General features: G+C 34.7%; 1 protein-coding gene across 1 annotated transcript in view; it reads left to right on the top strand.

Annotated features, from left to right (window-relative positions):
• The window catches only part of Inpp4b (inositol polyphosphate-4-phosphatase type II B), a 395691-nt gene extending 391472 nt beyond the window's left edge, over window positions 1-4219 (top strand). The window contains exon 24 of the mRNA XM_074041203.1: window positions 4180-4219. Within this exon, the coding sequence (XP_073897304.1) occupies window positions 4180-4204 (25 nt within the window). The 3' untranslated portion in view covers window positions 4205-4219. The remainder of the gene's footprint in view (window positions 1-4179) is intronic.
• Window positions 4220-24333: the final 20114 nt, after the last annotated feature.

Here is a 24333-nt window from a genome sequence, read left to right as displayed (position 1 = left end):
AAGCCCAGGACTGGATGGATTCACTGCTTAATTCTACCAGATTTTTAAAGGTTGCTCCTCAAACTATTCCACAAAATAGAAAGGGAAGAAATACAGCCAAATTCATAGTATGAAACCAGTATTACCCTGATACCAACACTGAATAAACACACAACAAAAAAGAAAGCTGCAGACCAAATTCCCTGATGAACATAGATGCAAAAATTCTCAATGAAATACTTGAAAACCCAATTCATCAACAAATTACAAAGATCATTCACCATGATCAAAGCGATTTCATTTCAGGCATGCAAGGATAGTTCAACATTTACAAATCAATAAATGTCATATATCACATAAACAGAACAAAGGGCAAAAAAAATCATATGACCATCTCAACAGATGAAGCAAAAGCCTTTGAAAAAATTTAATATTCTTTTATGATAAAAGCCCTGATGAAGCTAAGAACAGAAGGAACATACCTCAAAAAAAGGCTAGATATGACAACCCTATAGCCAATATCATACTAAATTATGTCCTCTGAAGTTAAGAATGGGACACTGGGGACTACTTTCTCCTTTTTTATTTAACATAATTCTTGAATCTTTAAAAACAGCAATAAAAGTAAATGAAATAGGAAAAAAATTCAAATTATCCCTATTTGTAGATTATGTGATACTATACTGAAAAGACCCTAAAAACTCCACTAATAAACTCTTACATCTGATATACACTTTTGGCAATGAAGCAGGATAGAATATCAACATACAAAGTTATTAGCTTTGCTACATACCAATAATGAGCAGACTGAGAAAGAAATCACAAAAAAATTCCATTCAAAATAGCTTAAAAAACACATAGTAATAAACTTAGCTAAGGAGGTAAAAGAGCTTTAAAATGTAAACTATAAAACACATTAGAAGATGGTCAAACATATGTAAATCAATGTGTTTATGAGTAAGCAGAATTAATGTTATGAAAATGGCTATAATACTGAGAAATCTGTGGATTTGATCCAGTTCTCATCAAAATTCCAATGGCATTCTTCACAGAAAAAGAAAACTCAAACCAAAAATTTATATGGTAACACAAAGGACCCTGACTAGACAAAGTAATTCTGAGCAAAAAACCAATGCCTATGGTATCACAATACCTGCCTTCAAACTGTACCAAAGAGCCATAGTAACAAAAGTGGCACAGTACTGGTACGAAGACAGATATGTAGACCAATGGAATAGAATAGAAGATCTAGAAATAAGGTCATACGCCTATAGCCACCTTCGTTTTCAACAAAGTGCTAAAAATGTATGTTAGAGAAAAGACAGCATCTTCCACAAATGGTGTTGGGAAATCTGGATATCCACATGAAGAAGATTGAATGATCCCTATCTCTCCTTGTACAAAAATTAATTCAAAATGTATCAAAGACCTAACTATAAAACTTTGACTATATTGGGAGAAAACATTGACGTTTATGTAGACACAGGCAATGACTTTCTGAATAGGACTCCAATAGCTCAGGAAATAAGAGCAAGAATTGACAAATGGAATCTCCTCAGATTTAAAACTGTCTGAACCTCAATGGAAACCATTACCAAAATGAACAGACAGCTTACAGAATGGGAGAACAACTTTGCCAGATATTCACAGCAAAGGCATTAATATTCAGAAAATATAAAGTGCTCAAAAAACTAAAAAGAATAAATAATCCAGTTAAAGTAGGTAAATGAATCAGGTAGTTCTTAAAAGAAGAAATGCAAGTGGCAAATATACACATGAAGAAATGTTCAACATCCTTAGCTGTGAGGGAACTGCAAATCAAAATGATGTTAAGATTCTAGTCAGGATGGGTATCATCAAGAACACAAACAGCCATAGTCAGTAATGAAAAAGAATGAAATTGTCCTTTTCAGGCAAACAGATGGAATTGGAGATTATCATATTGAGCAAAGTAAGCTGGGTTCAGAAAGAAAAAGACCACATGTTTTCTCTCATATGTGGAAGGCAGACCCAAAAGATAAACTTGTACATAGCTTTTGTATACATAAAAAGATAAAATTATACCTAAATATTTATACATACTTACACATATGTTTTTGCAATAGTGGGACTGTTTGAGGGGTCTAAGAGGAGGAGGGAGAGAAAAAGAGAATGATAGTGAACAATATTTAAATACATTGCATCTGTATAGGGGGAAGGTTTACAGAAACACACTTAAAGCTGTTGGGTGATGAGGGATGGGAAGAAAGGGTAAGGAACAGTAGTAGAGGGGACTAGACTGATTAAAGTATATTATGCTCACAGGTGAAGTACTGGTAAAAATCCTTTGAACAATGAATATACACTTGTAAAACACTGTTAAGGCCTACATACTAGAGGAAGGAGGAAAGGTGAATGGAGAGGGTAAAAGGAGGGTGGATGTGGTCAATGTACTTTATATACTTGTTTGAAAAAGAACACTGAAACCTATCAAAATCATTTTAAGTAGAGGGAGGGGGAGGAGAGAGAATGATGGTGGAGATGAACCTAACCGTGTACATTATAAACACATACGGAAATGTCACAATGAAGCCACCTGTACAATTAATATATGCTAGTGAATTTTTTTAAAAAAAAAGAAAACAAGAACAAATGCTGATGAGGATGTCAGGTAGAGGGCAGGGAAAGCAACGCTTATTTACTATTGATGGGAATGTAAATTTGTACAACTGCTACGGAAAGCAGCAGGGAGGCTCCTAAAACAACCTGAAATGGAATTACCACATAAGCCTGTTATACCATTTTTGGGCATTCACCTGAAGGAATGCAAGTCAGTACACAACAGAGACACCTGTACATCTCTGTTGATAGCAGCACTATGTACAATAACCAAGTTATGAAATCAGTGTAGGTGCTCATCACCAGATGAACAGGTAAAGAAAATATGGTACAGGTACCATGGAGTATTATACACTGTCAATGAATGAAATTATATCATTCTCAGGAAAATGGGTGGAACTAGAGATCATCATGTTAGACAAAAGAAACCAAACTCTGAAAAAAAGGAAAAAAAGACATGAACATGAATGGGGGACTACTGGAGATAAGAGAGAAAAAAATGTGGATGAGGAGGGAGAATTTGATTGAAGTACATTGTAGGCATGTATGAAAAGTTCAGAATGAAACTCACTTAAAGAATTGCAAGACAGATTTTTTAAAGGGTGGTGGTGAAGGGGATAATATGACCAAACTATGTTATATGCATTATGGAAATATCACAATTAAATCCCCTATGTTGTACAATCAGTATACCCTAAGAAAAAGTGGGAAAGCGTTTATAAATTTTAATGAATTATGTTACCACACTATGAAAAGCACAGAGGAATCTTAATTCCCTATGAGTAAATGAAATTTCTGACTATGATTCCCACCATGTGACGTAACTGTATGATCATGGAAAAGGTAAGACGATGAACAAAGTGAAAAGTTCAGTGGTTGGAGGGGTGAATAGGTGAAGCACAGAGGAGGTTTAGTGCAGTGAAGTTTTTCTGTATGGCATCATAACGTAGATACACGGCATTATACATTTATCAGAACCTGTCGAATGTACCAGTGTGAACACTAAAGTAAACCATGAACTTTGGGTGATAATGGTGTGTCCATGTACATTCATCAGTAGGACAAATGCATCATTCTGGTGGTGGATGTTAATCACTGGTGAGTCTGTGCTTGTGTGGAGAGGGGGTTATCAAAGAAATTTCTGAACTTTCCTCTCGAATTACCTGTGAAATAAGACTCTTCCTAATAAAATAAATACTTAAAAGGGAAAAAGAGGCTTATAAAGTTATAGTAGTGCATCAAATGTAAATCTCTGAGATTAGAAAGGACACAGTGGTGAGTTCTCTCACCATGTCTAACTAATATTTACATTTCCAGCCCTGAAGACTATTACTTAATGGAAGATTTCTACTAATTGAGATTAATGTCATAGATCACAGATTCCAGATAACCAAGAGTAATGGACATTCTTGTTGGGCAAAAATCAATAAGACTTTCCCTCTTTTTCCCTTCAAATACCATTTCAATTTCTATTCTGGTTTTTTGGCAACACCAGTGGCAGATTCTGACTTAGTTTCTGAGAGTAGCCTATGTTTTAAACCTGGTGCAGGCCACTGACAATTTTGTATGCATGTCTTGATAATTCTTTGGATGCCTTAACAGTGAGAATATGGAAACTTGGCTTTAAACTAGTACAACTTCTTAAAAAGAACTGCACCCAGACAAGTGAGAGCCCAGACTACAACTGCTAAAGAAATCCCAGTGCCACCCAGATATGGAGAACAGAGACTGGATTGGGACTGCACAGAAAAAGGAAAGTGGTAAATTCTTAAATTCTCCTGTAGTAGTTACTCATAAGGACAAGATAATATGAACTTGCATTTTTAAATTATTTTAGATTTTGAAATCTTAGCATAATCATTTGCAAGAAGATTTAGTCCGTAGGTTTTATATCTCCCCCAGAATTTTATAATTTTACATTGCTACTTAGTGTTCGGTATTTGGTAATGGGGCTGGATCTAGTTGGTGTGGGAAACAAAACTGAGAATGAAACACATGGACCTTGAATTATTCATAATCTGTTCTGACTCATTCAAGGCATGTCTTGTGTCAATGCAGTGTTCTCAAGGAAAGCAGCATCAAGAAGGTGGAAAAGAAGCGCTAACAAATTGCTGATTTCTTCCTGCAGACTGGCCAGGGATTTATTGGGTAAAATGAACAGGTAAAGGTAATGTCAGGTGGAGGGGAGTATTGTGAAGGAGGGGGGCATCTCTGTTCTGTGGACCCAGAGCATCCATTGGAAGCCCATTCCTGGTTTATCTCCACTCCTTCATTCCAGAGGGGAAGAATGAGTCTGAATAATGACTCTGGGAAGGAAATAGAATGGATAACTCTCACTTTCATCTTTTCTTTGGGATTTTTCATGTGTAGAAAACACAGTCTTTTCTGTATCCACCTATGATATAGCCCTGGTGGGGACGCCTGAACTTTTCTAAGGACTAAATGAGTAAGTTTGTATAAAACTGGGGTCGACATTAGTGGAGTTGTTACCACATCCCTAAATTACCTTCCTTTAAAGGAACCACATTAAATTTTTTCATATTAAATTCCAGTTTCAACTCAGTAATAGAGAACTGAAAAGAAGGGAAGATGAACGTAATCATGGCACAATGTCTTCATGCATGGAAATACCACACCCAATCTATTCATTTATACAGTTATTATGTTGTTTATAATAAATTTTAAAAGGCACCCAGTATCCTTGTAGCAACAGTTTATTCCAGAATAGGAAAAGGAGAACTACAAAATGATTTTGGAACTTCTTGAGGGTATAGAAATTAAAGATGTACTCAAATTAAACTTTTTTAGAGGAGAAAAATCTAAAAAAAACACAAAGGAAGACAAAAGTGTCAAAAGTAAGCAAGAGACAACCTGAAAGAGTCTCCAGTAGCTAAAGCCAGAACACTTGGAAGAACAAAATAAACAACAGTAATATTGTCTTATTAACTGAAAAGTAAAATATGAATTCATGATATAAATTAATAAGTAAATAAATGAGGGAGAAGAGCAGCTTTATCTTACAGAAAATATTAATGAATGAAGGATTGAGCGTGGAAAGTCACCGTCAGAATACCACTGGAATAGTTGCTGCCCTCCAGATCCACTGGTGAGTAACAAAATTAGCTAGGGAACTTTGTAGAGAAGCAGGGTATTTGCATGTTCCCAGATACCCATATAAATATTCACTAATTGCTCCTGTGATGTTGATGTATGTACTGTATCACATCCTTTGACACCTTTCCTTCAAAGTGGAACTTAATTCTCCCTAAGTATGGGATGAACTAAATGCCTTCTTTCTTTCTTTCTTAATTTACTTTTCATTTATTTATTTTTGCAGCACTGTGGTTTTAACACAGGGCCTTGCCCTTACTAAGCAAGTTGTGCTACTTGTGAATGACTCAGTTTTAACAAGAATTTGGAAAAGGACAAAACAGTACTTTTACGGTAGCAAAACCTGGCAGGTACCACCTTACCTAAGCTATAAAATCATTGTAATACATTGATATTACATACCCTCAGTTATAATGCTGTATGATGGGTAATTTTTCTTTGTAGTGTTCCCCCAAATCTACAAAAACCTTTATCTAATAATGAAAAAAGTACCCAGAAGACTGAAGTTGGGGGACATGCACAAAATACCTGGTCAGTTCTCAAAATTGCTACCATCATTAGTAACAAAGAAGCAGAGGAACTGTAATGGTTTGGTAGAGACAAGGACAGGGCAACTAAGGTGTGTGGTTTTTACATTAAACCTAAACCTGGAGCAGGAAAGGAGTGGGGATGGGAAAACTGGGAACTCATTTGTCTGCAGTTTACTACATGTTACTGTACCAGTGGTTATGTAAGGTATTAGCACAGGAGGAGCTATGTGAAAGCTGTACAGGAGCTCTGTAATAGCTTAGATTTTTAAAAATTGTGTTCTCGTCTCTGCATGCTACCTTTACAATCTTCTGTAAGTCAAAAATTACTCTACGGTTTTAAAAAATAAAGTGTCTACATTTTCATCGCTGCCTGCCACCTAATTTATTCAGAATATGGAGAGAAAAAAATGTCATAGATGAACCTCCCTAAAACCTCTTCAAAAATAATTTCTGTAGGACTTAGTAGCTTAAATCTATGCAATGTAATAATGTATAATTAGATTAAGTGACTTTTCTAGGGCAATCTTTACTTTTAATCTTTTTGCTCTCAATGTTGTTAAAATTATAAATAATGAACTTATTGACACAGATTTTGAATCTACTCTTTAACCTCATAGAGCCTGTGATTTAGCCAGACTTTGAGATTTAGTGTGTGACATGATTCTGTAGCCCAAAGCTTCTTTAAATTTTAATGTCTTTAACTGAGTTTTAATAGTTTAAATATGATTCATTGGGAAGATGTCATCTGTATTTGGGAGAGGGAGTTAGATAGCATCCAAGCTGGCCTCAAACTTGTGGTTTTCCTGCCATAGCCTCCTAATTGCTGGGCTCATAGGTGTGATAACCATACCCGACTTATTCATTCATTATAAAATGACATTGTTTTCCCAATGATTTATTTAGATAATTTGAGTAAATTAAAGGTTGGAAGATTTCAGGCGTATGAGAGTTGTACTTGAATTATTTCTCTTTTAAAATCTTATCTGCTCTAGTAAATGGCCGAAGTAAGAGATCAAATATAAACCCAGAGGAAACCAATAGTTTAAATATGATTTTAAAATCCTTCATGTATGAGTATGGCTTAGAAAGAAAAATAATATTTGAGGAACTTCTTACAAATACTAGGTTTTAGAATATTCTTTTGACAGAAAAAAAACCGCATGATATTAAATGACTTTGTTCTATATCTGAGGGTCAGCACTGGAAATTAGTTTTTTAACCCTGTGTTTGATACACAAGCCACATAGGTTAAAACTTTTCTAGCATAATTTTTTCCCATTAACAGGAGAAACAGTATTTAATATTTATGACTAAAAGGACTTTAGAAGCTTTTCTGTATAAATTAACTCGAATTTCACAGATGCTGCATATCTCTATCTTATAATAAACACTGCAACTGTTCGGGCAGGGAAAGAAAAAAGCACTTGGACAAAAAGTCAGCTTGTGGCTTAGTACCTTGGAACAAGAATCCCATGAGAGACTATGAAAAAAACACCTTTAAAAATATATTAAGATGACATAAGCAAATCAACCAACCTAAAAGGCACCTGCTGCTGAACTCTAGCAATGGCCACTTCCAATAATCCAGAGGCCAGGTGATGAGAAAGAGAGGTCATTTGTTTAAATAATATAATTTTGACGTAGGAGGGTTCAACATGGACATTAGTGCAAATTTCAATGCCTGCTGGTCATAGTCCTGTTGTCACAAATGACAGAATTTCATTGTTTCTTTAAAGGCTGAATAATATTTATATTGTGTTTATGTACCATTTTTTTTTTAGCCATTCATCAGTTAGTGGACACTTAGGTTGTTTTTATTTCTTGGTTATTGCCGACAATGCTGCAATGAACATGTGACTGCAGATGTCTTTTCTTTTCTTTTTTTTTTTTTGCAGACAAAACATACCAATTTCATTTCCTTTGAACATAGACCCAGTACTGGAATTGCTGAACCATAGGGTAGTTCTGTTTTTAATATTTTGAGGAATCGCTACACTGTTTTTCACAATGGCTGTACTAATTTTTATTCCCCCATATTGTGCAAGTGTTCCCTCTTCTCCACAGCCTTGCCAGCACTTTTATTGTTTGGCTTTTTGATAAAATAGCTATTCTTACTGGAGGAGGTCATACCTCATAACATCTCCCTGATGGTAGTGATGGTGAGAGTCACTTCATGTTGGCCAATCACCAGTCTTCTCTTGGGAAATGCCTATTTAGGTCTATTGCCCATTTCTAATTGAGTTATGTTTTGCTATTATGTTCTTTATATACTCTAGATGTTACCCACTGTCAGATGTGCAGTTTTCTGCCATCCCATTAGTTGCCTCTTCACAATGATGTTGGGGAATCCTGTGCATGCAGAAGCTTTTTAGTTTGATGTAATCCCATTTGTCTATTTTTGCTTTTGTTTCCTATGCATCAATGACCTCTTACTGAGTTGAGCTGGTCTTTTATTAGTGAAGCTGCATTAGTACTGAAGTACGGAATAAAATATACTCTCAAGCAGGATAGCATTCAACATTATTAGAAGACAATAATTATTAGAAGAATCACCTTTTTCTCATGAGTACTAAGTATTATACTGCTTCTGTTTGTGTAGTTATTTTCAGTAGAGTTTTATAGTGCATTTTTTCCTAGTTTTGTTTTGTGTTTTATGCCTTGGAATTTAAGTTGAGTTTATGTACAATGTAACAGTTCTAATGTTGAGCACTGTAATAAAATGATTCTTTCCTATTTTTCCATTACCCCATTACCCAGGTGGTCATCTATGCAGAGTGACAAAAGCAATATCTTACCTGTAATGGTAATGGTTCCCTGGAGTCCTTTTTTGCCCTACCTGCTCTTTGTTCTGAGTATACTTTCAAAGCAAACACATTAGAGAACTGTACCCAGAGATAAAAGTGGTATAAATATCAAATAGGTTAATTCTATATTGCTTTACTTTATTCCATGTCAAAAATATACTGCCTTCTGTTGGTTACTATTCCCACTTTTTAAGTGGAGTCAGTACTGCCTACTTAAAACACACAGAAAGAAATAACTTTTTTCTGGAAAGAATATAGCATTTTTAAAGATCTGGAGCCTTTGGATGAAATATTGTTAGTTGTATTACTGATTCTTTTGTTCATAGTACTTTTGAGAGATGAAGTCTGTCTCAATTTGAGTGTGTAAAATTGTTTTCTGATTGTTTTCAGTTTCCTTATGAAGGAAATCAAGTGTACACTGTTATCCTAGTTCTACAAAATAACTGCAAATGTCCCGAAAATATCTTCTTTCTTATATGAATAGATAGTTTTTAAAAGAAGAAATTAAACAGTCGATAAATTTATGAAAATATATGCAACATCATCAGCCACTAGAGAAATTCAAGTCAAAACCACAAAAAAATATCATTTCACTCAGCTTAAAATGACTTTCCTAAAAAAACAAAAAATGACAAATATTGATAAGAAAGGAACTCTCATGCACTGGTGGTGGGAATGCCAATTTATATAGTCATTGTGGACAACCGTATGGAGGCTCCTAGAGGAACTAAAAATAGAAGTATAACATGATCCATCAATCCCACTTCTGGGTATACATCAAAAGGTCATGGAAGTACCATATCAGAGACACTTAAACAGCTGTGTTTGTGGTTGTACTGTTCATAAGACCTAAGATATTGAATCAACCCAGATGCCATCCATAGATGAATGGATAAAAATGTGATATATACAGTTTTACATATATAAAACTGTGTGGCCCATAAAAATGATACACCTTCATTTTCAAGAAAATGGATGGAACTGGAAGACATTGTATTAAGTGAAATAACTCAAGTGCAGAAAGACAAATATCAGCTGTTCTCTTTTGAATGAGGGTGTTTCTAAAAGTCAATTGAACTGTATAATAGTGATTGCTAGAGATGGGAAAGGTGGAGTTGTGGGATGGTGCAAGGTTAATTGGTAGCCTAATACAGTTAAAAGTAATAACTTCTAGTGTTCTACACAAGTGTAGGGTGACTATGCTTTATGAATAACTTGTCTCCAAACACAAAGTAATGGTAATGAATTAGAATTATTAATTTACCAGATCTGACCAGTGCATATTACATGTTTTCTTTGTTAATAGCATATAACAGTTGTGCAGGGGAGGCACATTGTGACATTCCCATATGTGCTTAAAACAATCTTAATTAGACTCGCCCCCTCCATCGTTCTCCCTTATTCCCCTCCATCATTCTCCCTTATTCCCCTCCATCGTTCTCCCTTATTCCCCTCCCCACTTCTTAGAACAATTTCACTCGGTTTCATTGTTCTATTTTCATACATGAATACAACATACATCCACCATATTCACTGTCACTCATCCTTTCCTTACACCCTCCCCTTCCCATTGGTACCTTCCCCTGGATAGGACCTGTTTTACCCTCCTGTCCTTCATTTTTTAAAATGTATATTGACAGCTAAAGGGATTTCCCCTTGATATTTCAGGCATGTAAATATACTTTAATCAGATCAAACCCCCTTACTTTCTTTTTTTCTATTGCTCAGTAGCTTGAAGTGCATTGTGTTGTATTATCTTCATACAAAATGCAATGTTCCTTGTATTGAAATATCACACTGTAACCATAAATATGTACAATTTATTATGTGTTAATCAAAAATTAAGAATGTTTAAGATGGAATATTAACTGCCCTGGTTTAATCATTGCACATTGTATGCACATTTCAAATTATCACACTGTGCCCCCAAAATTTACACAACTAAAATAATTTAGAACACCAAAAGATTCCTGCTATCATAAGACACAATTCTATTATATATAAGACTTCTATTACCTGAGAGTTGTGTTTTCTTCTATGCCAGCATTCTTCTCTTTCCTCTAAACTTAACTTTGCACATTATTAATGAATCATATCTTTTAAAATCAGCTGACATTTCCATGTGTATCTGGTAGATTTCCCATATTCATAACTGGCCCCATTAGGAAAGTGAAAGAACTCTGTCAGGGGGAATGCATTCTAACAAGTTTTAAAATCTTCTTTTATTTATTTGATTGGTCACAGCAAGTGTCCTGTTTCCCTCTGTCAGGTAAGAAGAACTGGTCATTATTTTCATTTTTCAAATCAAGCAAACCAAATACACAAAGTGGAAGTCATGGTGACATGTGCAGGAGTAGCCTGGAGATGAGCTCACTTCCACAAACTCAACCCCTGGCAGGCTCCGTGTTACACCTGTCATGGGTTACTGTCTCGGAGATCACAGTGAGAAGCTGCAACTCATTACTACAACACAAACCTGCATTTGATTTCATACAAAGTGCATATCAGGGTCTTGTCAGCATCCTTCTTAGACTAGTGAAAAGTTGGGAATCACTCTTGAATAAATTTAGATATACAAGCTGGATTGCATATCTAAATTGGTTCAGATCAGCTCAGCTGACATCCTCTGAATGTGTACTACATGCTGGGCACCATGAAGTACATGAGATTGAACTCAAGAGAAAGCAAGGTGAACTCCCTGCCATAAAAATCTTCACAGCTCACGGATAAGACAGACAGGGGAACTACTGTTTTAATATTCTGCAGGCTGCTGGGTTGCATTGAAAAGGCATTGTGCTAGTATTAAATAGCAAGAAAGGATAATGGAAAAACAAGTTAGAGGATATCAAAGCTGAATCCTGAGGATATATAGAAATCAGTTAGGAGAACTGACAAGAAATATTTTACCCCAAATCACTAGGCAGAGCTTTGTAGTAACAAAGCTGCATACTGTCTGACAGTGGTTGCAAAAGTACAATTACAGGAAGATGAAAAAGCAAACAGGTTTAATGAAGAAAATGTATACTTCTTTTTCCAAGAAGAGAATAGCAGTAGAGCAACATGAGTTGTCTTTGGGCATTCCTCCGAATCCCATGTCCTTTATTTAAAGTCTGTCCATTCCTTTTCTGGCTAATACTTGGTTATAAATTTCAGACAAAAAGTAGAATTTAAAAATGAAAACAACCTATTTATATTTATTTATTCATGAGAGTTCTAAAAGGACAGCAGAAAGAAGATGCCTCCACACAATTAAGGATGTGTGTGTGTGCATAGTCCTAGCTCAGACAACACAACTCCATTTGCTTTGGACTTATTAAGTCAAATCAATTTTCCAGACATTTGGTCAAGAGCTTAATTCCACTTTGATCTTCCACTGGTAAACTTCCTCTGCAACTGTGTTTTCCTGCAATTTATTTTGAACAATTTATTTGTTTGGACATCATTAGCAAAGAAAATAGCATCTTTGTAGTTGTCTGGTGCAGATGAGCATTCAGACAGTTCAGGGAGAAAAGCAGTAAATTCACATACTCAGCTCTTTTGTCACATGATCAAATGCTCCCTATTTGTGAAGTCTGGGGATATTTAATTGGTAGGTAGCTATCAAGGGTGTGTAGGAAATGAGGTACAAAGCAATAAGGAGATATCCACATCAAATCTCTTACTCTTCCAAGATATACACTTTACATGCAGAAAATAAACTAATGAATGTTGAGCATCTGTTATATGCTGCCGAAATGATAGGTATTTTGCTATCCTGCCTTGTCTAATTTTCAGAACAATTTTGAAATGAGGCTCAGGAAAATTAAGCAGTCTATTGTCCATCACACAACTAGAATTCAAACCAGGGCTTTGGATTGCATATCCAGTAATGACTGTATTTTCCCTCACTGTTGCTCTCAGCAGGTACCTGCAATGACGAAGGGTTAATGGTGATAATAAGGCTTTGCTGCACATACAAGGAAGCAAATCACATCTATGAAAATCAAGATTTATGTCATAAACAATGAAGAATTCTTCTATTCAAAGAAATTTGAATAAGAAATAGAGATGTCTGTTCATTGCAAACATGTAAACATGTTTGTTGTAAGCATTGTGCTGAATGCTTCATGACAGTTTTCTCCCTTAATCCTCAACTGTTTGATGTACATATTATAATTGAGCTGATAAGAGGAAAACAGGAGATTTGCCTGAATCCAGACCCTGTTCTGCTCCTAACTACTTATAGTTGACTCCCAAAATTCCTTACGCATTAGAAGTTACGAACAACATTGGAAATGAGGTAGTCCCTCTCAGACAGAATACTTGAGTGGAAAAGCAAATAGTTACAGCTTTTTTTTACATTGAAGTGGTATTTTACAAACCTCCCCTCTGCATATGAATTGGGATTCATTATTGCAAGCTGTTAAACTCATAAGACCTAAGAACTGATATGTTCTCTGGGTCATTGCACAACTAAGATAATACCTGTCTGTAGGGATGAATTATTAGATTGTAGAGACTTGTAAAAACAAAGAAGATTTGTCTTCCTAAAATAAAGAATCCATCCTAGGTTAATTCTTTTGTCAAATATCTTCCACTCTAGGATACTGAGGCAGGAATCCCATCTGTAAAAATGTAATATAAGAGCATACTTTCCAAATATTATTTTCTGTCAGGTTGATCTGTTCAAGTCTAGTGATGATTAAACTGCTCACGTTGTTCATGGAGCCCAGAGCTCCAGTCTCAAGGGCCAGGTCTGTCAATCTAGCTTTACTTCCAGTCACAGGAGGAAATGGGTTTTTCCTCTTTTTGCCGCTACTGTGAGGCAGCAAATGGAGAGGATATTTCCTTGAACCCAATGATAACAAACTCTAGGAAACCCTGGGAGCCATTTTGGAAATATGTTTGAGAGGACATATTTGTCAACTTGTATGTGGCACTGCCATCTACCTGGGATACTTTGAAGGGTAGCTCCCAAGTCTTAGGATATTTATTTATGCATTCAAGTCTAGAGGGGGGAATTTCTTCTAAGAGGATAACAGGGTTTTTAAATTTACTTACTTACTTACTTATTTTTTACCATTTTGAGAACTGATCTATAACTTACACAGATGAAAGTATATTCAGGCAGCCTGGTAACGTGCCATTGTATCCAGAGACTCACTAAAAGTCCAAATGCATCCAATAGCTAGTTCATACCTAGTATCTAAGAATTCTGCCAGACTTCGAGCCATCATTTTTGGTGATGTAAAGGCAGGAACAGTAAGCTGGGTGTGGTGGCACACACTTATAATCCTAGCACTCTGAAGGCTGAGGCAAGGGGATCAGGAGGCCCAGGCTGGACTGGGCTACATAGTTTGTTTTTTTTGAGATAACAAAACAAAGCAGGCAGTAACAGTGAGAGGGTAATAAAAGCCCCAAGGTAATGATAGAGTTGATGAGCATATAATACATGGAGCTGAACATCTGTCTTGACAAATGGTCAAGATGACCACCTACAGCTATTAGAATCTTTCTATCAAATATTAGTGATCTCCAAGAGTTAGGAGGATATAAGAAGAGAGATTGCCCCCTTCCTTCACTGTTAAAGTGAAAGCAAGACTCAGACTGAATTCAGTCACACATGCAAGTATTTAGTAGGAAGCATGAAAGAGGCAGAAACCCTTCTATGTGCATGAACAATTTCCATCTGTAGCATTATTTTAACTATGTTAATTTGAGTCATGTGACCCAAGGTATGCTAGAATCACTGGATAAATACAGGACCATTTAGGAATGAGATTCAGGTAGTCAATTCTATGGTGAGGACTGAAGGACTCAGTCTAGATCCTTAAATCCTACTCATGCAAGTTTCTTCACCCTTCAGCCTACCAACAGATCTTCAACACCATTCACTTCATCAGAGAAAGATAATCTCTAGCATTCCTTGCACAAAGCAAGAATATCTAATATCGGAGAGACATGAAGATAGTGGAAACTTGTAGTGGCTATATCTGAAATATGTTTTGAATTTTTTATTGAATGGTTACTGAACCTATCCTGGAATCCTAGAGTTGTATCCTCCTGAGTAGAGCATCCAACTATCCCTAGGCTATAGACTTCAACTAACATTATTAGAATGGAAAGATATTTTTGCAGTACAAAAGACTTGGAAGAATTTTTTTCATTTAAAATTTCAAGTATGATATATTTGCTACATTGTAAGAACCTTTGTAGATGTCACAATGTACTCCCACCCAGCACAACAATTAAAAAGGAACAAAAAGTAGGGGAGGGAGGATAAAAGAGAAAGATGGAGGGGTTGAGTCTAAGATACTGTAAGCACTTTTGTAAATGTTACAGTGTACCACTGGTACATCTCTAATATGCTAATAAATCAATAAAAGAAAAAAAAACCAAAATAAAAACTACAATACCATTTACAAAAAAAAAATTGAATTAAGCTTCATATAGCCTGTTTGGTTAGGTGTTCCTAGTCTTATTTCAAATGTAGTGTAAATTCTTAATTTTTATAACTCTAAGACTTTTAAATTCAGAGTAAACAACATTGACACTGTCTTGAGTCAAAAAATAAAGAGTTAAGACCCTATTTTATTTGTTGACTGTACTTAATCTAATTTAAGTTATAAAGATTGTGGTAGAAAGAAAAAAAAATCATCTGCTTTAGAGTGACATAGAGTTACTGTCAAATTCAAGTTTTTCCACTTAACTGTGTGAACTTAAACAACTTGCCAAAGCAAAAGTCACTTTCCTCACCTGTTAAAGGGGATAATGATGTCCATTTCCTGGAGTGTTGTGAGGATTAAATGAAATAATACAAAATATATTCTTAGCATATAAGAGATAGGAATGGTAATGTTAATTATTATTAGTGGGTTTTGAAAAAAGTTAAGTAGATTGTTAGTACTTTTTTATTTAAATAGGTTGCAGAGTAGGATCTCCAGCTCAAGGAGTAGGATTATCAGTCCCGTAGTGTGCTTTATTCTAAGAGTGGGATATCCATGACTTGTGTCTGTAAAAGGAAGTTAGGCAGAAAGGCTACTCAGGTTCCGGCTGTGGAATGTCCACGTCCTCAGCTTTTCCTTCTTTTCTCTAACTGCCTTCTTTCTAAAACTACTGTAACTGTTCATTAGTATTGTGCCTATCAGAGCTGTGGCATAATTATAGTAACAACAGAAATGGAGTTTTGTTGCTGACTTTGTGCATTTATTTATTCTATTTTGTTCCTCCTCATTGAGCACAGAAAATGAAATGCAGGCCTTATACTCAAACTCTTTTAGACCCTATTATTTCTCTTAGTAAATAGTTCAATAACACAGGGCCTCTACTCCGCAGATATAGAAGAAACACCTCCCTGAGAGTCCTTTCTTAAGGACAGGTCTTCAATACTTTTTTTGAAGTGAAAGAAAATAAAATTGTTAAGCTGTTGATTCACCACCAAGACTTAAAGGGTCATGTCTAACAATAGTTTGCTTTAAAAGGCTGTAATAATCTCATGAGGACACTCAGGACCTGATTTGCTAAAGCCATTTTTGTATCTTCTAAGAAGACATATTTTGCTACTGATTCTCATCAGCTTAATGAAGAATGTGTTGACTTTGGGCCTTTGTTTTAACTGCATTTGGAAACTGACTGCCTGCATGGTTAGTACAAAATGACTATGAAGGTCATTGTAGAAGTGAATTAAATAATTGTACCATCTATATTGCAATTAATAATTTATAAAGGTAGTAACCAAGATATGAAGCTGCTGTGTTGTTATAAGTCAGTTGTAAACATTTTGAATTTGATATTTATTCTTCTTTATAAGAGAAATACAAAGTGATTAGATAATTGAATTTGACAGCACAGTAGAAATGTGAATTTATATGAAGGTTATGAAAAGTAAACAATAATATGCCTTTTATCCATTCTTTATTCATCTCTAATCCATTCTGACAGAGCTAAAACCACGTTTGCCATTTTAATGAAATTGTTTATGGTGGTCAGCTATTGCTTGAAATTACTCCCGTATAGTAGTCATATTCTTAAAGACAAGAGTACAAATAGGGATAGATTCTTAAATTATTTAGCTAAAACCTGCAAGCTCCAGCTGTGAATAAAAATGTACACTTTCGGGGAAGATCTTTAAGATAGTCACCTACTCCAGATTCAAGGGTGTTGTTTACATTTTTTCTGTAGCATAAATTTCAAAATATTTCCTGCTTCTTCTTCAACACCTGTAGGGTTAGCTTACACACCACTTGCTGAGGTACCACAATGCCCTGGAGAGTAACGTGATACCATGCAGAGAACACTGTGCTTGGGAGTCAGAACATCTGTCAGAATCCTGACCGGTTCTTACTAGCTTGGGTGGCCTTTGAATTTATAAGAGGGAGCTGAGCTAAACTGTCATTAAAAAAAAACAAACCTGTATACATCAGTTTAAATGGTTCTGTAGTGTATTTTGATCTTCGAAACCTTATTGGTCTTGATTTTCTAGAAATGAAGATGAAAGTAATGAAAGTACTGCCACATCTTGCCAGGAGCTTCCCAGTGGGCATTTCCTAAACTGTCTCATCATCTATCTGTCTCTTCTGCCCACTACCATGGCTACAAACCAGGAAATCAAGCTATTTTTTTGGTAAGTCTACATAAGTCATATTGAATAATGCATAGCATCACATCAGAACACTTGTTTTCTAGGTGACACTTATTAGTATTACTAAGGTCAGATATTGCAATAAGAGGCAAGCAAGCTAATTGCTTCATGTAAATTTATGTTTCCCCTCTTGTAAGCCAGAGACATTGAGAAAAGGATTATTAGTTTTGTGGCTTTGCATGCCTCCCATCAACTATTCATCTAATTGTTTTGGGTAATAAGCTTTAACCTGGATCAGTAGTATCATTAAAGTTTCCAATAGTATGATTACATAATCCCACAATTTCTCCTACATTTTTAGTTGGCCTTTTTTTATTACTCCTTTAATAACTCCTGGTAAAATTCTTGTGGGTTCTATTCCACTACACCCACTATTTGCTTGTTTTCAAAACAGTATTGTAGCTTGTGGTAACTCCTAGATGTCTTTACTGTACTTATACTCAGCTAGTCATTACACAGCATCTTCAGTTGCTTCATCTCGGTGGCATCCCAACTTAATAAATCTCCATAAAACAACTCCATTCCAACTTATTGATTGCTCTTATTAAGCAGCATTGGGGCTGGTTCATCTTTAGTCACAATACCGAAAATAGGGTAGTTAATTAATGAATGAGATGATTTATTTGCTGAAATATATGCTTGTGGCTTTGTTTTAAAAATAGTAACAGTCATCTCTGAAATAGGAATTGTCTTTTTTCTGGTTTTCTCTGTATACTTGTAGATCACCAATTCATTTCTAGACACAGATTTTGTTTTGTTTTCACAGATATATTTTAAAGGGTAAGTTGCCTACTTAGTAGCTTTCTTTACACTATATACACTTTTCTACCATAATAGACTTTTAAGAAAGACTTCAGGACATATGCTACTACAAAATTTAATTTTTTATCACTATAATTCATTATATTTCTCAATTAATCAAGTAAAACATGTAAGTAGTTATGCAACGCATACTTATGTCATTAATTTCCAGCCAAACTTTTGTATGACAATGACTTTTTTATGCCTACTTAATTATTTTCAGTTATGTGAAAGGTTTAAGGCACCATTCCATTCAAGAGACCTCTACAATTGAGCAAGTCTCACTTTTCTTGGCTTCACGTAAGCAAAGGCTGTATTTTATTTCCACTGAAGTAGTTTAAAGGGTAAACCAGAGTTAATAGGAAATATTTAAGCCTGTTAAATGTTGACTTTTCGATAAATTTTCTCTCAATTTAAACTGCAGAGACTATATCATCATAGAAAAGCCATCTCAGTTTTTTCAACAGCTTAGATTCTTTCCTTTGCAAATCATGTTTCATTGTTTCCATGAAAGTATTTTAATAAAAACATCTCATTCATAGTTCGTTCCAAAATATTTAAAAGAAGGTGAAATATTAAATCATAGAGAAAATGATAGGACAAGAGAATGCATTCATGTAGGGACTAATGGTATCCAGAGAAAGGCATGACACCATTTTTTGTTTCCTCTCCAACTTCAGAAACAAGAAATCATAATTCTGATGGCTTTTATTTTATACACATTAGTGGTTTGAACTTGCTCAATTTATTAATAGCTGCACAGTATCATTTTTTTCAAGTAAAAACGTATCTAAATAATATAATTACTTGTCACTAAAGGGAAGAGTTCCTTCCAAAGTGCTGAAAAACATTTTAATTATTTAAAAATAAATCAGACTTAATGCTTTAAAATATAGTACATAATAGAAGTTCCAGTATATATTCAAACATTCTGATACTAAGGTCTTCAAAAGTGTCCTACAGACCTACACTGACTTTCTACTTGGCTTTAAACATAAATTTTTACTGAAACACAAAAAAAGGGAATTAAAATTTCATTCACAGAAAGTGGTCTTTTCTCATAAGGCCACAATGGAGAAATGTTAAGTACACTTTGGTGTTTACAAAGCATTTTTGTCAGATTTCAAACTAGACAGCACACTGTGCTTATTAAGCTAGCTTTCTTATTGGGAATAGTTTAATTATCTCAAATGTATTAGCAAGCATTGAAAGCAAGAATTGAGAAGGCAGCCTGTTACAATTTATGTCAATTATGACAAAAATGAAGAAAATAAAATAAATAATAATATTTTTTGAAAATGTCTTAAGCATTGACATTCCCATAACTTATTTTGAAGGTCAAAGTAATTAATTGGCATCAGTAGAAATGACATCGATGTACAACTATTTTCACTTTGATGATGTAATGAGAATTAATAAATGATAAAAGTGAAATCCATTCTCATCACTGCTCAGGTACTTATTTCTCACTGTTATGACCATTCTCAGCTCAGCTCCCATTGACTGGAGGAAATGGACCACGTGCTAAGTTTAACAAAAGACATTACATAAGACTATCAGAACCATAAGTGATATTGTTTGGTAATTTGGAGATTTTGAAATATTTGAGATAAAAGTACATTTCTTCAATAAAAAGATCATTTCATCAAAACCTCATTGACCACAAGACACTCAGAGCAACTCTAGAGTTATTATGCCACCATCTCCAAATGCAACGTTGCAATTTTTTTAATAATCAGAACTTAGTAATGATTGTCTTAGTTGAAGGCAAAATTCAAGTAATCCCACACTGCCTAACTTTTTCATGAGAGAATGGCAAGAAGCTCCTATATAAGCTTTATCTAAGCTCCCAATATTTTGGCAGAAGCAGAATCAATGGAGGTAAATTTGCTGCTCTATAATAGAAAGTAGAGTCCTACTTTCTCTGGCTAGGACATCTGGTACTATGTTGAATAAAATTGTGAAAGTGGGCACCCTTTACTTCCAGGTCTTAGGAAGAAAGCTTTCAGCTTTTCTCTGTTAATATGATAGCTGTCAGTTTGTTATATGTGTCCTTTATTATGTTTAACTATATTCATTTTGGCTCCAACAGGCAAGAGATATGATTTTTCTATTCCTTCTTTGTTCCCATGCTGAAAACCAAGTGATTAAATGGACTTGTCCTCATAGTAGAGGGCTGAGTTTTGGCAGGGATAGAATATTCTTATACTGATCTTACCAAAAGACTTTTTGAAACACCTACAAAAATAGAAAATACTTCCAATACCACATATAAAGTATATAGATGTTTGGAACAACAAATGAATGGAAAATATATCCCATTGCTATGTTTTTTTTTATGTAAAGTATATCAAATGGCTTGTTAACATCATAATGAATTGGTCTAGAGTTCTCTGCATTTCTATGCATACTATTTAAATATACTTAGGTTATAAAAGTTCTCTATGCTTGGCCAATATAGCTTTGGTATCAATGTTCCAAAAAAGAGAGTTATACATAACTTGTACATAGTGAAGCTTTCAGAGTTTTTGTCATGACGGGATGTTGAAATTTTTCAAGAAATTTTCCTACGTCTATTCCCATGATCGTATGGGTTTTGTTCTTCATTCTGTTCATAGAGTGCATCATGCTTACTGGTATGCATAGGTCGAACCATCCTTGAATTCCTGGGATAAATTCCAGTTAAACAGTGATTTATCTTTTTCATGTGCTGTTAGTTTGTTTATATTTTTCTTCTTTTGCATCTAGTTCATCAAAGATATTGGCCTCCTTTCTTGTTGTGTCCTTATCTGGTTTTGGAAGTAAGGTAATGCTCGCCTCTTGGAATAATTTTTGAAGAATTCCCTCCTTCTAAATTTTTGGGCATAATTTAAGATGAGCTGGCATTAGTTCATCTTTAAATGTTTAATGAAATTCAATAGTAAAGCCATGTTGTCCTGGGGATTTCATTGGTGGAAGACTTGTTGCTACTGATAAGCTCTTGTTACTCAATATTGACTTATTTAGTTTTCCTGTTTCTTCTGACTCAATCTTTGTAAGATTATATGGCCATAAATTTGTCCATTTCTTCTAGCTTTTTGAATTTTTGGTGTGCAGTTGTTAGTAATAATATCTAATGATCTTTTGTATCTATTGTGCAATATTTCTCTTTTTACCTTTGATTTTATTCATTTGAATTTCTTTCTCTTAGTCTAGCTAAGAATTTGTCAATTTTGTTGATCTTTACAAAGAACCAGCTTCTATTGGTGAGGATCTGGAGAAAAGGGAATATTTACATATTGGTGGTGTGAATATAAATTGTTAGAGCCATTACAGAAAACCATATGGAGGTTACTCAAAAATTAAAGGTAGAACTACCATATAATCAAGAAATCTCACTATTTAAGTAGATATATTTGATAAGGTGTAAGAACTTTTGCAAATACTCCAATGTACCCCTATCCAGCACAATAATAATAATAATAAAAAAAAGAAATCTCACTACTGGAGGTAGGTCAAAAGGAAATGAAATAAGTATATCAAAGAGACATCTGCCTTCCATATCTATTGTAACACTATTCACAATAGTCAAGAATATAAGTGTCCTGTTAATTGATAAATGAATTTAAAAATGTGGTACAATACACAACAGAATACTCTTCAGCCATAAAAATGATAGAATCTTGTTTGTGACAAAATAGAGTAGAAGATCACTATGTAAATGAAGTAAATCAGACACAGAAAGACAAGTATTGCATGATCTCTTTTGAGCAAAGTATATAGTATAGTAGTTGAGAGTTGAATGGTAGCTCTCAGAAGCTGGGGAAAGTAGAAGGAAGGTGGAATAGGAAAGGTTGACCAATAGGTACTACGTCATATTATACAGGAGTAAAAATCCCGATGTCCTACTGCATAGGAGGATAATAATAGTTAATAATAATTGCTGTATATTTCAAAAATCTAGAATAAAGAATTTTGAATGTTTTCACCATGAATAAATGATAAATGTATCAGCACACTGGTGGCAAACACCTATAATCTTAGTTACTCAAGAGGAAGAGATCAGGAGGATTGTGGTTCAAAGCCAGACTTGGCAAATAGTTTGTGAGATCCTAAATACCCAACACAAAAAAGGACTGGTGAAGTGGTTCAAGTGATAGAGTGCCTGCCTAGTGAGTACAAGGCCCTGAGTTCAAACTCCAGTATTGCCAAAAGAGAAAAAGAAATTAATGATAAATGTTTGAGGAGATGGATAGTTTAACCTGAGTGAACATATTTGTAATATACATGTATCAAAATATCACATAAGTATGTACAACTTTCATGTTTTTCTGTATCAGTTAAAAATAAAATTTAAAACATTTACAAAATGATTTTATTTCATCTTAAGATATTTTATTCCTCCAAAGCAATGATGACATATTAATGGCAAGTCTACTTATAATTTTGTCTTTTGCTTATTTTTTATGATTAGTATAGAAACATTTTAGAATAAACTCCTTTGAATGCCTTTCTTTCTGTTTCTTTTGCCTCTCTTCAGACTGGGCCACTAGCCATCATAGCTGATGAAGTCTTTTCTAATGTTTTGTTTGGTGACTCTCAATAATTACCAAGTGAAAAATAAGAGCATCAAGTACTTTCCAGCCTGTTGTCTCTGAAAAAACTATAGAAATTTTTTTAAATAATAAAGTCTAGGGTTGTATTTGTTATTCTAAACCCTTTTTGTTAATTCTAGTTATATCTCAATACTGTTATTTTAACATACTTTCCATGGCAATTGGCAGTTTATACTCACATACTTTCAGAAAACAATAAATGTATACCTCTGTGAGTTCTCATTATGTTATTTTCAATAAAAATGAATGACACAATCCAGTGTATAAGAACATTAGAAATAAGTTCTCTTCCAAGCACTTGGATCCTTGAGTTTTAGTTACATGAGTGATTGAATTCCTCATTTGAGTTAAAATAATTTTGAGTTTTATTTTTCTCACTTGCAACCAATAAGTACCAACTAATGCTAAATGGTTCTAATATATTGAGATTATTTACTTTATTATTACTTGTTAAATTATTAACTCATTAATTCATTCTATAGTTTTATTTGAGCAAAGATATAGACACTCTTCAAGGTATCAAGATGCAGTAAATACTCTGATGTTGCTTTTGATATGATTTCAATTTAACAACAACAAAAAAAAAACTAGAAGAAAATCCTTCAAATGTATGTGTATTTGTGTTCAAACTTGTATTTTTTCAGTGACTGAGCACATTGAAAAATGTGACAAGAGACACTTGGAAAGTAAATTGCAGGTAGAATAAGCAAAGCTTCTGATGCAACAACTTGGACCTTAGAGTCAGCAGGGAATTTGGCATTGGTCATTTGTGGAGATTATACCAATCCAGATAGGTTCCAAACTTTGTAAAATTAGCCTTTAACTGCTGGACTTATAAAGAGTCCTTAAGTCTTAGTCATCAGGTATTTTTGACTTTGTCTGTTTGACTGCAACTTGTGATTCTAACCCCAAATGACTTTGTGTAGAGAGAGGTCCAAAGGCAGAGACCTAGCCAGCACAGATGGCTTCAGAATGCATACAGCTACAGTTTGGCTTTTGACCTTGAATTTGTTGAGCAAGGCAAAGCCCTCAGCCAAGGGATTGCCTTTGGCAGGTGCTGAGGCCTCTGACTGAGGCTGATGTGGTTTACCATAATGCAGCACAGCGTGACGTGGTATCACTGGGAGGCTAACATGGGATTATTACCTGCATGTACACAGCAATTAGCACAGTTACACATGAGTCTTAGAATACCAGGGAAGTTCTAGGTTCCTTTATCTCAGGTAGCAGTAAGTGACACTCCATCCTGCATGGATGTTGGAGTGAGTTTCAAAATGATAATTATTTTAGCTGGG

Source organism: Castor canadensis, chromosome 9 (assembly GCF_047511655.1).
Source record: "Castor canadensis chromosome 9, mCasCan1.hap1v2, whole genome shotgun sequence".
NCBI classification, from domain to species: Eukaryota; Metazoa; Chordata; class Mammalia; order Rodentia; family Castoridae; genus Castor; species Castor canadensis.
Note: the sequence above shows the minus strand (reverse complement) of the source record. Positions and strands in the feature narration are given on the sequence as shown.